At 44.0% G+C, this 16,076-nt stretch overlaps 3 protein-coding genes across 3 annotated transcripts in view; 2 read left to right on the top strand and 1 right to left on the bottom strand.

Annotated features, from left to right (window-relative positions):
- The window catches only part of T265_10261 (hypothetical protein), a gene marked incomplete at both ends in the record, with an annotated part of 13,795 nt that extends 7,898 nt beyond the window's left edge, over nt 1–5,897 (top strand). The window contains 3 exons of the mRNA XM_009176580.1: nt 3,683–3,889; nt 5,354–5,603; nt 5,837–5,897. Of these exons, the coding sequence (XP_009174844.1) occupies nt 3,683–3,889; nt 5,354–5,603; nt 5,837–5,897 (518 nt within the window). The remainder of the gene's footprint in view (nt 1–3,682; nt 3,890–5,353; nt 5,604–5,836) is intronic.
- Nucleotides 5,898–8,277: 2,380 nt separating this feature from the next.
- On the bottom strand, nt 8,278–14,769 carry T265_10259 (hypothetical protein; the record flags this gene model as incomplete). The annotated part of the gene is made up of 2 exons (XM_009176578.1): nt 8,278–8,632; nt 14,696–14,769. 2 exons carry the CDS (start codon nt 14,767–14,769, stop codon nt 8,278–8,280), a joined length of 429 nt encoding a protein of 142 aa, XP_009174842.1.
- Nucleotides 8,827–11,589, top strand: T265_10260 (hypothetical protein; the record flags this gene model as incomplete). The annotated part of the gene is made up of 3 exons (XM_009176579.1): nt 8,827–8,954; nt 10,735–10,835; nt 11,180–11,589. The coding sequence occupies 3 exons, from the start codon at nt 8,827–8,829 to the stop codon at nt 11,587–11,589; spliced, it is 639 nt and encodes a 212-aa protein (XP_009174843.1).
- Nucleotides 14,770–16,076: the final 1,307 nt, after the last annotated feature.

The raw sequence follows: 16,076 nt of genomic DNA, 5'->3' as shown, positions 1-16,076 counted from the left end.
ATGATGATGATGATGATGATGATGATGATGATGATGATGATGATGATGATGATGATGATGATGATGATGATGTTCGGGCCGTTGCCTGCTGTTCTGATCACGCAAGTCCGCTAGTAGTTATTGGCCCGCTGTTCCATCAAAGCGTATGGTAGCTTAAAACAGTCCGTAACCGGCTAAACTAAGGCTTCTACGCCCGCTTACGGAAAAACTTATGCAGATGTTTCTGAATATTCCTGATGGAATGAAAAGCGCGTGGCCAATCAAAGCGTAACCGTAACCAGTCAATGACATCGACATGTAGTACGCGTGATGCGGATTGATTCAGGCGGCCCGGCTCCGGATGGGATCAACAACGAACGGTATGGAGTTTGCTGTCAATTTGCACCTCTAGTGATAGGAGGTGTTTCAAAATTTTTATGGGGTTTTTCTCCCTTTAGGTTATCGTGGGGAAAGCGTTCCGTATGACACAAGCGGTTCTTTGAAGGAGATGCTTCATCGTGGTACTAGTTATTCTTTGTATTTATTACTTGATAGGAATATTAATACTATGTTCGTTCGTCCCAAACATAAACACGGTCATGCATGAAATATCTATTAATTCAGAGTTGCTAGCTACTACTGGCAACACAGCAAAGCCGCACACATTAGACCTATGTTTCCTGCTGCACTTATCTGTTGGTCAATGTCTGTGGATTTTTTCAAATCAGTGCTCAGTGTGCGAAAGATTTATCTCCATTTGTTCGCTTCTGTCCTCCGCACCACCTTCCTCACAGCCAGTTCATATCTTGTAACCAATCAAACTGTTTGGAAAAAAACATGCAATCTAAGCTGTACCACTGTCCAGTGAAACAGCGATTTGAGCACTTGTGTATGCTTATGTCACTCTAGTTGTTGGTCAAGGCAGTCTGGATGCTTAGACTAGTAACTCTTGTGAACACAGAGCTAGGCTGAACAAGTGGGGAGCGTCAACTGTCTAATTGTCTTCGACCTGTTTTGTAGAATGTGATACGCACTTTCGAATGCTTTGTCTCTGTCCACTGCATGACCTCTTTGAAGTCAATAATTGGTTCCGACAATTTACAGTCTATGATGTGATTCGATAGACCTTTTTTGATCCTCCTGGATAGGTCCCTTATCGAGTGGCCCGCATAATCTGCGGAAAACCCAAACATAAGAATAAGTCACCAAACTAATTATACGGGGCTGTTGATGATATTCAGGTTCTCAACACACAAGGTCCTGTTGGGAGCGCTTTTAAGGGTATGTATTTACAAGGGGTATCTCTTCAAGCCCAACCTCATGAACAACTATTACTACGGTGCTAGGTGACACTTCACTTTCGGTAGAAATGAGCTCATCCAGGTCGCATTTTTAGCGGTGTTAGCCATTTCCGCTATTCTATTTTCCGGCGTAGCTGCACTGCAGACTCTCTGAACATAAAGGAGCGAAATTAGCATAGGGTCTTTACTCTCATTGGGTGATTTCAAACTCCGAAAGTTTGTATACTGTCCAGCCCGTGTGGCTTTTCAACAAACTGCCCATTGCAACATGTCTGCACTCGCATCTAGGCGAAGTAAAAATCTTGTTCTGATGCGAATAACCTGGTTACTACTGGTTGCTACTATATATATATATATATATATATCGCCCTCGTATCGGATTTAAAGTTGAAGGCTGTGGAAGTTTTCATCTCGATACTTTCTTATTCACAGAAGTCTCAGCCCCAAAGTAAACCCAGGTCAGTCAGAAAGGTATCCACCTGGATGTTTAGTGAAACTGTGACCTCAAAGCAGCATTACTGGCACACAGTTTACTCCCCTGAAACCATCTGGGGCTGTCATTTCTAGACTATGCGGATTGCTTAAATTGCATAGTTAGGGGTGGCCTCCAAGAGTGATCTTCGATATAAACAACTCTTCGTATCATTCCGAAACCTGAGCATTGTAATCAATCCCCAGACAGACGCAGGATGCACATACGGACTTTTTACGCATGCACAGGTGTATGTATGTGTGCGTGATTGAGCGTGTCACCTTCATAAGACCGCTGTCGCCTCCATTACTGAACTGGACGTCCGCTCGCGCTCTGCCTACTGGGTTTAAAAATTCGAGTAAGTTGGCTGATGAGAACAATAATCGTGATCCTGAATTAGTGGGCTTGCTTACGGGTCCATGCTTAAAACCTGCTATTCTTCGTTGTTTCAGTTCATTTCTTGCTGAAAAAGAGAGACATCACTATTTCTCTCTCGGTATTTGGTTTGTTCTTACAAACACGGAGCGTAGCGCTTGATTCATTTCGTCTGTTACTCACTCTGTCGGTAACCATCGGACCGTTGGAACCTCCATACATGGCCTTACATATATTTTCTAACTGGCCAGCCCGGAATTCTGAGTGGAAGATGCGGCCCAAAAGGTACTGGAATTTATCAGCACGTGGATGCAGCTCACCATGAAGTCATCAAGCTCAGATAGATTGGTTTACGCCGCAACAGATGCCGGTGATTGGGATATGGGAACAACTGTGAGGCGGAGTGATGGTGTCATCAAGTATACTAGTCACGTCTCAATTAATGCTTAAAATATCTGTTAATCATATGAGCCTCTAGAAAACGCAGTCTGCACGTGTCCTTTATGTCGAACTGACCAGAAGCTCCTCCAATGCACCAGTGGCTCTCACCGAAGTCTCACATACTGAGCGCTCCGGCTGCGGAACTACAATTTCACGCTCCAGTTCCTATCAGAAAGCAGGGGAAAACAGAACAACAAGGATCATTTCGAGAAGAATCCTAAAAGCTTTGTATTAAAAGGGACCGTGGATGACTTGGCGAACAGAAAAATTACTGAAGACATGAGGAGCATTACAATAATCGCATCCTGACAATAATGCACTGGTTGTTGAACTATCAAGACGCATTTCTCTCGGGAACAATCGATGACACCTGGGAGCTCACTCATATTCTATGGTAGGGGATATCACATGTGCATCTAGTTTAGGACGACGCCCCCATCATGTTGTGTGGATAACCCGCTCGAACATCTTCAACGTTATATGAACGTAATACACTACTCTCAGGTTGCTGAATACTCTTCGACAGTCTATGACCAGTTTCGCCCTTCTTGGGACTCATTAGGTAGGCGCGATCTCCGGGTTTCCATCAACATTATGTTTTATTTGAATCCAATTTATACTCACCTGCATACCAATTATGTTTTCATAGAAGAATCACCCGAAACCCAGCTGAATGCCTCATCTTTGTCGGTACGCAAACGGATGTACTTGCCAAATTTTGTGCAATCTAGGTTCGACATAACATTGACGGAACCTAGGAGACTGCGCCTACGTGGTGAGCCCTGGTTGTGGGTTGTCGAAGAGCTTTCAGCAACCTTATGAGTAGTACGCTAAGTCCATACAATGTATTGCGATATCTCGGATACCGTACCAGCTGAAACATGAGGTATTCTCATACAGCACATTCAGTTGCTAAAGAGCACCGTAAACGAGAGATTCGGTTGGGTTCCTGGTGAGTCAAAACCAAATCGGTATGCAGATAAGCAAATCTGGAACTCTACTTTTTATGCCGCCTAAAAACATCCTGTGAACCTCAATATTTTTATTTGTTTTTGTCGTTCTCGTGAGCAACTTGATCCAGTGGGATTTTCCGTGATTTCGTTCCCATGTACAGACTGGTCCTGGAAATCGCTTTCGCCGTTCAACTCGTTCACACTGTCACCCACTCTCGTGCAGACCTTAGCCAATGTTTCGAAAATCCAAAGCGACAGTCCGCTGACCGTTACCCATTCTAGATCGCACCTGGATACCTCTGCGACGAAAACCATTGCAGACACGTTCTCCCCACAACCGGTTCAGTTCATTCCAGCTGGTGGATCAGGTACACAGGTGTTTCGTGTTTTGTTTGAATCACTAAGTTTGAAATTGATGGTACACACACTGATGAGGGATTTACTAACCGTATGTTTAACCCGATAGCTTTTTCAGCCTTCTAGGGTCGTCCATTTGGCACTTCTTGGCTTATACCAGTCAACCCTTGAGACTCTTTTGGACCAGTTGGTCTTGTAGCCTTTGTGGATGTGAATCACCCAGCAACTTAGACCAATATTATTTAGCGCTTGTTAGACTATCCGAATTCGGTGACTATTAATCAAGTATTTCCTTACACAACTATTTCCTTGCCTAAAGAACGTTCAGAAAACGTACAAAGTTTTGAATCAGTCTATTACATCTCGACCCAAAAGACAATCTAGTGTGGGCTTTGAACCTCTGGTGGACATTGTGAGCATTCAATAATATAGCTTCCAAAAATGCATGATTGATGGCACGTTTCAACCGGAGTGGATCATATCATGAGATCACGTGGACCTCCGATTGATGGCTAGAGCTTCAGGGCACAACACTAAATAGCCACAGACCGCACTTATAGGTCAGAATATTTCTTTTCTCCGCAAGTTCTTTACTTGAATTATTCTTCGTGAGGTTGAGCCAGATTCTTGGATATTTCAATCACAAGTGCTAGACCGTGTTGTTCGGTAGCGAGTCTGTGGTAAGCTTCAATCCACTGTTGGCTCCAGTAGCGTGGACCGTGGACACCATGCCAGACATCCAATATCATGCCTAAGAATGATAATCTATGTTCTGCATCAGCTGTAAACCGTGTAGCTTTTTAGCCCACCATGATGATTTGCCAACCGTACCACTAGCTGAGAGGAAATACTGCCATTCTCGCTTTCTTCTGCGAAGAAAGTGACCGGATGGTCGTAGCCCACTCCACGCAATTCTCATATTCACTCAACTCAACCGTTTTCCGTAGAGAGGCTCATTTGCGCTAAATTTAGTCCCTGCACTTTCACTTTACTGGGACGTTGTTCCTCCATAGTTGTGTGGAAATTAAACTGTCGTGTTTCTGTTCGTGATGACGGCCATAATCATGATAGTGGTGACATTTCATGTTTACGTTATCCAAATTTTCGTGCTCCAGTGTCTGTCTGATGACCATTGACCTTACTTTGAGCTATGTGGTGATGTCTGATATACGCTGCTTATAGCAAGGTTCACGTACACTTTGTTTTTCGCTGCATTATATCCACACTGCAATAAATGAAAGTTGCAGATTAGTGTGACTCACGAGTAAATTGCGACCAATACGTACTACTTGTAAGTAGCTTGTTTGACACTGAAATAAAATACCTTACCTGCGTTGCCCCTGCGCATACTGTCAAGTAAGAAGGATACATAATAGAGACGACTGACCGCAATCATGCTGAGTTGTCTTCTCTTGTTCCTCAATCTCAGTAAAGAGAATGACTTTTTCATCAGTCTTATTCGATTTGTCTTGTAGGTTTTAAGGTGCTCAGCCTTATTCAGCGAAAAGCCCACCTGTATGTGCATCCGACGAGAACGCGAAGATGGGATGTTTGCGCCGCCCAAGCTGTCCTAGAATCTACCGGTGGTCGTATGACCGGTTTGGACACCTCGAGTTTGACTTACGATGCAAACTCGCCGCACGAGATTGATGCAGCTACGGGTTTGTTTGCTGCTGCTTCTGTGGAGCTGCACGATCGATGGAAGGAGAAGCTATCGAAGCTGAGGTCGGAACTCCATAGTCACTAATAAGCTGCTGTGTGTCGTCTACTTCAACCGGTATTTTTCCTTGTCTCATTCTTTTCTACCATGACCATCTTTCTTTTCACAGCTGTATTTATCAGACACAATTTTACTCTTGTTTTCCAGTTTGTCATTCTGTTTTTTCTCATCACAGCCTGCCATCGTAGCTGAATTTAAGATGTCTTGAAATACATTTTTATCTGTGTTTATTTTTCAGGTGCATGTCTGGTGTGATTTTTCGAATTGCTCAGTCGCAGCACGGCTACTATTCGACTTGAAGCAGGCATAGGGGCTAAGGTACTTCTGGAGTGTCCTAGCCTAGAGGGGAGCACATGAACCGCGGACCTTTCGGTCAGAAGTTCATGCCTTAACTATTCAGCTACCTCGCTGTTTTGGCAATTGTAACAGACTATCTTGATGTGATCTTCAGGAACATCAATCATTCCGCAAGTCATTTGTAACTAATTGCCAATCTAATCGGATCTAATCGGAAGTGGATATGTTGCGTTTAACACGTGATGCTATCCTAAATGACTGTCACGTGAAGACAAAGAAGGAATAGGTCAGACAAAAGAGAGGCGACCAATATTTATCTCATTGGTTGAATGAGCTCTCAGGAGAACACTGGTGCAACTCACGTCATGGGGTGACGGATTTTTTTCATGTGGCAAAAGTGACGTACTCATCTGGTGTGAAGGCACGATAGTCTTCAAAAGAAAACCCGACAGCCATGACGTTTCCTAAATCTTCCGGGTTAAAACGCGTTGTTGGACTGATTTGGATAGACTGATGGCAACTCTTTTATCGTTGTTCACTTCCCATGCTTAGCACTGCCGCTCCGCCTGTGCAATCTTAAACCAGCCTTTGGCAACGATTGATCCATTTTTATGTGTCAGTCATGTAGCACAACTGTGTTGGCGATTACATTATACTCTGCATCATGATGACAGCCCGATCCGAAAATACACTGGCTGTAGGCTCCACTCCAACTCTGGTAGAACGAAACGTTATGACGTAGCATAAAAGCAGGACTAATCAGCCACGTTATGTGCACTCCCAGCCCACTGATATACAACAGCCTCATATCTCGGTTGCTCTGTGATCAGGACTTTTGACTGAACAAGACGTTGAGTCATGGGGATTGCACTGGCAAGAGCAGTTTCGGCAAATTAACATTCATCATGCTCGTACAGTACCTGTGATTGAGAATTACCAGCGTGTACTTTCAAATGTGATTGGTGTATTACCGTCACATTAAATCACAGGTTCCGTTGGTCATCCCATATGGAGCAACGTGAGATTTCTCACACTTTTTCATTGCTTTACATCCCGTATGTAGAAGCTCGGCTCGAGATGGCTCAAGTGGTTAGAGCGCGAATTTACTGACCGGAAGGTCCGTGGTTCGAACCCGACCTCCGCCACTCGACTTCTCCTGTCTAGGCTTGGGCAACCTGACAGTATCCCAGCCCTCGTGCTTCCTTCGGGTGGCATGGCAGCTAGGCACCGAAAGGGCGGTACAGCTGAACGATTTATTTTTTTTTTATATAGAAGCTCGACCTCTCGGTTTCGGCGCATACTACAGTAGCCTACTTTCCTGCCCACTTAACCTTCTCCAGGAAATCGAACCAGGGAAAAGCGAGTAAAGCCAGGTACCATCTTTCCTGACAAAACATTGATGGTGGAATCCTCTCACCCGCCCCCGGGGTACGATACCACCTCCTTGTAGCACTCTTCTCGACAATGACGGCCTCTGATGTGGCTCGTGTGTACAACTTGGTTGTTGCGTCGCGCCGACTATTGAAGCAAACACTCCTTTGTACTAACCGAAGCGTTTCTGCTTATTACAGATTGATAATAAAAAGGCAAGGTGCTCAGCACTAGTACATGTAATAAGATGGTCCAATACACTGACTGGTGCGATGTCACACGTGTCTGGTGTACTGTGGGCCTTTAACAAATAATCCCCCCAGGTCTTTGCGATTAGCTGCTATCAGCTGGTGCAACTGGAGCACTGAAGATTCGAAGATTGTTCTACGAAGATTCTGGACCCCCTAAAGAATGCTCCCTGGCATTATTTGACGCAGACTGGTTGATTGCCGGGGGAGGGAATTAGTCCGATTTTTACCATGGCCGACTATTCCTGCTGAAATGGGTGCTTGAAAAGCGCCTCTTTCAAACGCGAAATGAAGATCGTCCTCCTCAGTCTGAAAGCTATTGTTTGCTCTGTCGATCATCAGGAACTATTGCATCGTATACCGATCGGTTGTGTACCTTCCTTTTTTGTCTCTTAGGAAGACTCTATATGTCAGATTCTGTTTGCGTATACGGTGAGTTTTCACCTGGGTTCACTACGTCAACTGCTGCTCCTCACCGTTCTTTTTTTATTATTTTATTACTATGCCGCTTGAAACTTACTCACTTGTCCCTGACACTGTGGGGTCGAAATGCCTGTGAGACGTTCCCTAATATACAGGCGATATAGCTCTCGTGGAGTGAGGTCTTTAGAGCTACAAGCCATTTTAAATAACGAAAATAACTATTCCTCAGCTTGGTATTCGCTTCATACGCGGAAAATATGTGAAGTGCTGCAACGAGACTAGTTTGGAGTGAACCTCTTGTTCGTGGTTTCAGATCAGCTAATCAAGGTGGTAGATAAATTTAGCTTGGCATTTGTATGGGTCCCGGACGGGAAGTTGCAGACGATATCACTATTCGAATCTGGGAGAACAGGCCAGTTTTTTCCACTCTATGGTAATAATAGAAATCGTTCAGCTGTAACACCCTTTCAGTGCCTAACTGCCATGCCACCAGAAAAAAACCGATGGCTGGGATATTACCAGGTTGCCCAAGCCTAGGCAAGGGAAGTCGAGATGCAGAGGTTGTGTTCGAATCAAGGACTTTGCGGTCGGTAAAGTCGCGCTCTAACCACAGAGCCACCCTGCTGGTACCCATTGCGACGTCGGTTTGCTCGCCAAGGGAAAAGTATACACGCAGCAATACTATCCATTCTGTTCTGTGGATCAGAAGATATGTGAAACTTTCTGGCCTTCACCATTAGCTTCTCCGAAGCCTCATCCGGATCTACTGAGATCGTTGGGTGATGGTTTTAGAACGAAAGGACTCGTAATTTTGGGGCTAACCGAGCTCCATAGGTCGCGTCAGAGGATCGTCCGTTTCCCAGAGCTTTTTTGATCGACTTTTTGCCGAATGGAGACAATCAGCATGTGGACAGTCTATGCCCCGGTACTGCAGGAGGGAGGTCATAGCGAGTTAACTCAGACCTATGGACAAATGCTGCCTCCTTGCATGGGGATCCTGGACTCGATGCACCAGTGGTAAGTGACATCGACACAGCCCACTTATGCACCTAGTGGGCTTCTGTTCACAGGTTATTGATTTACTCGTAGCTACTCAGTTTCTGTTGTAGCTACTCAGTTTTCTGTTTCATCGGGCAACCAAAATGGTTAGACCATGGTTTCCATTGCTTCACGATACCCCCTTTGTCTCATTTTTTAGTTATCGTAACTGTAGCACCTGGAACCAGTGTTTCTTGATACGTAGTCAACCAAATGGAACTCATTCCATCGCTCCTCCGCTGATCACTGTACTCAAGCTCGTCATATCGCCTCGCTCTGCCTTTCCATTTCAGATATACTGCGCTAGGCGAAATCTAGCCACTTGCGTTATCGTGCTTGAAAACGGGATCCCCCGGTCCCTAGGGCACTATTACGAATCTCGCTTAGTTTTTCAAAAGCCTTATTTGGTTCCGTTACTGAGCTGAGTTGATGTCGGCTTTCCCGAGCCTTTACCATTTTTCGGAAACCTTTTTAGCCATCGGATTGTCATCCGAGTGCTCAGAACTTTCGTACACCTGTTCCTCTGTTTCCACCTTATCAGTAGCTCGTTTATTTTTATCTCACCGTCCGCACTGTGCTGGTCGGTGTCACAACCTGTCCGCAAATGTTTTGGGAACAATATTTCTGAGCGCTTGGGTGCATTTGACCACGAATTGCGATCAGCTGGAGTGATTGGCTGGGTACACATGTGTGTTCAACGTACGTTGTCAGATCACGGCTTCGGGATAGAAAAGTACCGTATTTCTGTTCTTTTCAAGGCTCTCCTGATGACCTTTCCGTGCAACATTTAACTGCATATGTCAGGCTCATTCTCTACGGAATTCGGCAGCAGCAGATTGCAGAATTTTTGTAAATAGTATGCAGTGCGGTGTTAATTCGTTACTTTGAGTAAAATGGACAACTTACTAGGCTAACGTGGATGTTATGAGTGGAGTATCCGTGCATAGGCACAGTATGTTGGTGTATGCGTGAAACGGCCTTGCTGAGTCAGTTAAAAATGTTTGAAGACAGTCAGCTGTGTTCATGATTGTATTTCGAAAAGAACGAATAGAAGTACTCTGTGCATTCCCGGCAAATTGCCAAGCGTTTTCAATGGCCATATTCGGCTCAGAACTTCTATTAGATGTTGCAGTGATCGCTACTGGATAGTCCTGAAGGATTAATTTGTTCCTGTTTTCACTCGGGCACAACCCGTGTCGAAATTCCGCAGTACTCAAGGCAGCGTGTAATTTTGTCGGCTATTATGGTCTGAATTTGAATACTGACGGCAAAGCTGTTCCATGTCCAGAACTGATCCAGCCTCTCACATGTCGATTTTGAGGATATGTCCCATTGTTTCTTGGTCTACCACAACGGATTTGAGGTATCCTTGGACCAGAACTATTGCCCTTAGATATTGTCTATCTGTGCGAGTAGTTCACTTGCAACACTAATAACCCGTCAATCTGCTCAACTCATCATCAACAGGAATAAAAGGCAGTATTAGAATTTGCAACTGAAGGGAGTTGATGATTCGCGAAGACAACTCCCGTCGTACCGTTAATGATGCAATGCGATCTGTTCACTCCCAGTTGATCTACTCTGTTGTGGGGGGGGGAGGCGATGCGGAACTTGCAACGATTTGCAAGACGGTACGAGTAGCCAGTAACTGTCCGGTTTAAAGCCTGCTGGTCAGTCATCTTGGTATTTCGTAGCATACAATCAGAGGTCAACGCATGCCAAGGTCATTCAGTCGGCAGTCTTCATTCATACTGGTCAGCAATACGGATAAACAATCGGGATACTTCGAAAAAACAAAGACTTCCTGCTCTTTCTCATCTCAAATTGGCTTTTCAGACATTTCCAGCATTTTGGGACTAGGTCAGTTGGATTCCGCATGCCCACTAAAACATGCATAGAAACATCGTACAGCCCCACATGTCTCTTCCACAGAATGTCTGAATAAGTCGTGCATTCCCAAGTATCAACTCGCCCTCCATCATTCACCGTTATATTTCGAATTGCCGGATCAGTGTTCATAGCTGAATATTCGCGTTCATTTTGCCTTACGTCGTTGGTAAAAATCACCGGAGTAAAGAATTAACAATTCACGTAATTGGTGTAGCCCGTCGCAGAGAAATTTTTTTGGGTTTACAGGCTGAGTGTATTATGTTCCTCAAAAATGCGTTTTTATTCAGTTATTTGTACCCAAAATTACCTTTCAGCCCCCTGCATTCCGGGAACAATTCGTCTATATTCTTTTGTCGGGTTCCCCATGAGCAACAGCCTTCTCCAGTACATTGTCGTACGATGTGACCTGACTACAGTATATAGATGGCCCCTTGGAGCCGTCGTTGCCCAGGGATGTCATGCGGCCACTGCTTCTATTCATGCCTTCCGAACACATCCTCAGACCATTGCCTACTTGGAAAACCTCGACAGGATGCACAAGGTTGTGCTTGGCATTGAGAATGAACAGCAATTGAAATGTTTAGCTGAGAAGTTGACTGAGAATAAGGTTGACCATTACTTATGGACAGAACAACCAGAAAATGTTTGCACAGCCCTGGCCACCCGTCCTTATCTGAAATCTGACATTCAGTCATTCTTCAAAGGCCTGAAACTACTATCTTGATATCGTTGTGGGAATAAACTGTCTGCACCTGACTTCTTGTGCTTATTTCTATCCCCAGTTTACTGTACAGTAGAGTATTGTGACAGTAGTGTGTCCCTTGTAAGCTGTGCGCAAAACCTCGAACGGTTAGAAAGCTTTCGACTTGAGGATATGAGAAAGTTTCTTGTTCCAAAAACACCGAAAAGTGTGATAATGTCACAATTTTTCTTCATGCATTTGATATCTGAGACCATTACTTTAACACAAAAAGACTGATGTTGAATAGTTCTTACAAGTAGCGATGAAAAATGATCGAAGTACCGGTTGAAAGTAAGCAGTCTCGTCTGGCCAGCTTCTCAATTTTTTTTATCCTGACCACATCAATCTCACTGCCACTCGGTTTCCAGTTGGCACGCGCATTTCTATTCCGATGATTCATGCTCTCCAATGGGTTCGTTTGAGTCTGGGAAGAATGTATGCACAAGCCAACAAATCCAACGTACTCTGAAGTAGTACATGTTTCGATTTATCAAGAATAGTAGCATTTGGGTCACTTCATTCAAAACCAATTAGGCCGATCGTCAAAGCAAGGCGACTGTTACGAGCAATCGTAATGAATGAGTTTTCAGTATTAGGTGACCAAAATATCCCTGGTCCGTAAACCCGTGTTAGCTGCTTCGAGTGTATCAGGAACAAGTTTGTGATTTGTTTGGACGAAGAATCATCACTCTATGGTACAACCGTTCACCTCTCGTTCTGGTTTGTCGGCAAGTTGATTGAGTGGCGAAGATGACTGCCACCTGCAAAATGCAAAATCGATCAGATAGTCAGCAGCCAGTAAGAAGGCATTAACCCTTTCGAATAGAGTGGTCGGCTTATTCCGGCTGTGTATTAATAGTCCGCTACAATCGTCCATGAAGTTCGACAGATCATTTTTTGATCTTCAGAACCATAGACAACTAGGACGGAATTAGAATTTTGGTACCCATGTGAGAGTTAGACATTGCAGTAGGTTTCCTTGAAGGAAGACAATAACAGATCTTCTGTGATGTAATAGGACCTTCCGGTGTCTGACTTTCACCCCCTAGCAAGTGTGGTTAGCCGGAAAAAGACAAAATTAGCCTGGATCACGCCGGTGTCGTCGGATGTCACCGTTAACAGGTGGTGGTGGGTTCCACCTCATACCATTATGACCATTATTATTACTACCAATATTATTATTACCATCATTATTATTACTATTATTATTATTATTACCATTAGCAGAAAAAGAGAGCACACCAGTGCCTGACCTATTATTATTATTATCATTATCATAAAAAGAGAACGCGAAGCCCCATATGAGTTACTTCACACACCAGTGCCTGAAAAATTGGTGTGGATGTCAGAATAATATAGTGTTTCGGTTTCGATTAAAGTATACTGTGCACCTGTTCATCTTCCGATGAGGATGCTTTCTATTTCAAGACGGAAGAGGTATAGTACCCCTACGAAAAAATAAACAGACACTTATCCATCCCTGAGGCGCCACCTTCAAGTCTTTCATGGTTACAGTTGTGGCCTGATGAGACTGCTGATGTAGCTGGCTAACCATACTGTGATTATTCAAACGAAGAATTTGACAAAGACTTCTAAGTGATGACGCGTGAAAACTGAAGTTAAAAAGTGCGGACTAGATAGCATGAACAGTGTCAGTGACTAAGTCATGGTACACTCACACAACTGGAAGTGGTTGCGTTCAGATGCCATGAGTATAACCAGTGACGTAACAATCCAAATACTGCCCACGGCAAGCAGTGATACGTTTCTCGTCAAGCGATGACTTGGACAAACGCAAAGCATCACTATATAATATCAACCAGGTCACCCATACGTGAGCAAATTTAGAATTTTCATCTTGGATTTCGTTTTTATCTTGCAAGTAATGTATTGGTTGTCGCAGAAACAACCTTAGTATTAAGGTTAGCAAATAAATTATCTGGCTCTTGGACTCCTGAGAAACTTTTGCATTCAATACGTATAAGTTGAGAAATCACCAATGTAAAACATGAACTTGCCTGAGCAGCATCAGTGACCTAAAGTACATTCCCATTTAGGCACCTTCGAAATTTCCTCCGTTACCACCAGAAAGATCCATAAAAACTGGCCCAGTTGACCATTACTTTTTTCAGATGTTATGTTCCATCTCAGGTAGCAGAACGTGTATGTGGGTAGCAGAATAATAGCTTAAAATCGAGCATCAAGAGGGAGCGTTTTACTTCTTAAGGCAGTGTCGTGCAGAACGTCATTGTGTACAATGTGACCATCGAGCTGTCATCGAGCCTGATCATTTGCTAGCAAAACTTTCTCAACCAATCTTGCAAATATTGTGGATGCACAACTGATGTGGTTGCAGCGCTCCGTAGTATTACATTCACATAGGCTTTTAATGAGTTTCTGGTAAATCTAGATGTAGTGGCTTGACCAATTAGCAGTATCATTGTAATTTCACTGGCCCATTCATGATTTTTGTGGCACATTGGGCATTATTCTTTACATTCCATTGGTTTGTTGAACAGCTTTTCTTTAGTAGGTTTCATCGATTTTCTCAATAGTCATTTAGAATATATGTTGCGTTGTGATCTGTCTCAACGATATTTTATTGGTTGTTCTGGTACATACTGCTATAAATTTTTCATCCAGTGTTTTGATTGACCCATTGCTAGCTTGCACTGCTACTTGGTATGAATTTCGGGAGTTTGGTTGGCGATTTGTGCTCTTCTGGTATCTTTTTAAGGGCGACTTGTTTTTTATCTCGGTCGTCCAACCTGACGTCTTTTTTCGCCCTTATATCTTTCTGATTTATTGGTGTGACATATTCTGGTCTCATCAATTTACCTAAAAGATCTGAGCTCCCCTCCACCTTATGCAATTTCCTCTAGTTTTATTGTGCAGGGCTGAGCTCTGTACCTATGGAATTTGCCCGTCCTCAGTATCTTGTGGACATGGTCGTTTTCGGTGTCTTCGCTGGAGTTCACGACTCCCGTAAGTTCATGTTGTTTCAATGCTTTTGTTCACTCCGCCGGAATAACACCGTTTTACTAAAACGTCTTTTCCCTTGTAGTGATCTGGCTACACAGAAATCTACTTTATCAGAAATGTGTGGCAAAGATATATATCATATCGTTCAGCTGTAGCACCCTTTCGGTGCCTAACTGCCATGCCACCCGGAGGTCACACGAGGGCTGGGATACTGCCAGGTTGCCCAAGCCTAGACAGGGGAAGTAGAGAGGCGGAGGTCGGGTTCGAACCACGAACCTTCCGGTCGGTAACTTCGCGCCCTAACCACTTGGTCCATCTTGGTCCATCCAAGAAAAAAATAATAAAGCTATATTGAGTATGCAGTAATAAAGAGGTCAGGTGGAACAGACTCGCTAAGAATTTGTTCTCTTTAAAATAGGCCCAGGTCAGCGAACAAACAATAATCCAGTCATGGTTGTCCAGAGGTCCTTTTCTGAACGGCTAGAGTTAGCACATGAGACTCGCGAATGACCGTTGTGAGCGCAAGCGAAATCAGAATAGATAATCGGAGCACGTGACCACGTTTATATCGCGTGAAATTGTACAGGTGCGCGTTTTTTGTAGTTTTTTTCGTATTCAAACAAAAAAATCGATTATACAAATGACGAAATGCGTAATGCTATAATGGAAGCAATGGAAAGATACAAAACACCATATCCGTGATCTTCTTGCATGCCTAACGCTCAAATTAGTCATGTCTTGAGTGTGCTAGCATGTAGGTGTTCATGAATCCCTCCTTACCGTTTATCCTGTGTAATGTTTGCTACAATCCTTGTATTGACTCTAATAAATGACGTTGTGCTTCATTACTGGATCCAGTTTTTCTGTTTGCTTTTGAAAGGCACTCATCGATTCATTGGTCAACGTTGCATTGCGTCCCCATAAAAGTTTTGTTTCATTTCAGGAAGGTATTTCAAGTATGGTGTGGGATTCACACCCCTCTGGTGAAAGACCACGTGCATCCGTTTCTCCCTAATTCTGAGCTTTCTGATGTGCCACGATCAGCCTGAAAAGTATCCTTGTGTTACTCGGATTCCGACAGTTCAGGTGGCCTCTGTGGTACCTCAGGACTCGGTCTGTAAACCTCATTTCATGGCCGCCCATTCTAGTATGATATATTAATGAGACCGTCCAGAACGCCAGTTTTTTGTTTATTTTTTCTCACGGTGATTTATTACCGATTATTTTATGTGGGATGAGAGGTCTCATCGACCTACGGTTCTACAGTTAGGGAGTGAGCGATACCATTCGCCCTGGCGTTTGCCTGCTTGATCTATTTGTTATCCAAGCGCTTGTGATCAGTAGCCTCGCCCGCGCTACGCAAGACGTCAGTGTGCGTGGTCAACCATGAAACAAAACATGACATCGTGATGTCGGCAGGGTCACTGAAATCCCCATTGTGATTGCCTGTCTTCAGTTCACTATGCACTCGCCATTTCCAGGCCAAT

The sequence above is a fragment of the Opisthorchis viverrini genome (assembly GCF_000715545.1).
Source record: "Opisthorchis viverrini unplaced genomic scaffold opera_v5_356, whole genome shotgun sequence".
NCBI classification, from domain to species: Eukaryota; Metazoa; Platyhelminthes; class Trematoda; order Opisthorchiida; family Opisthorchiidae; genus Opisthorchis; species Opisthorchis viverrini.
The sequence above is the reverse complement of the archived record's forward strand: the minus strand, read 5'-3'. Positions and strand labels throughout refer to the sequence as shown.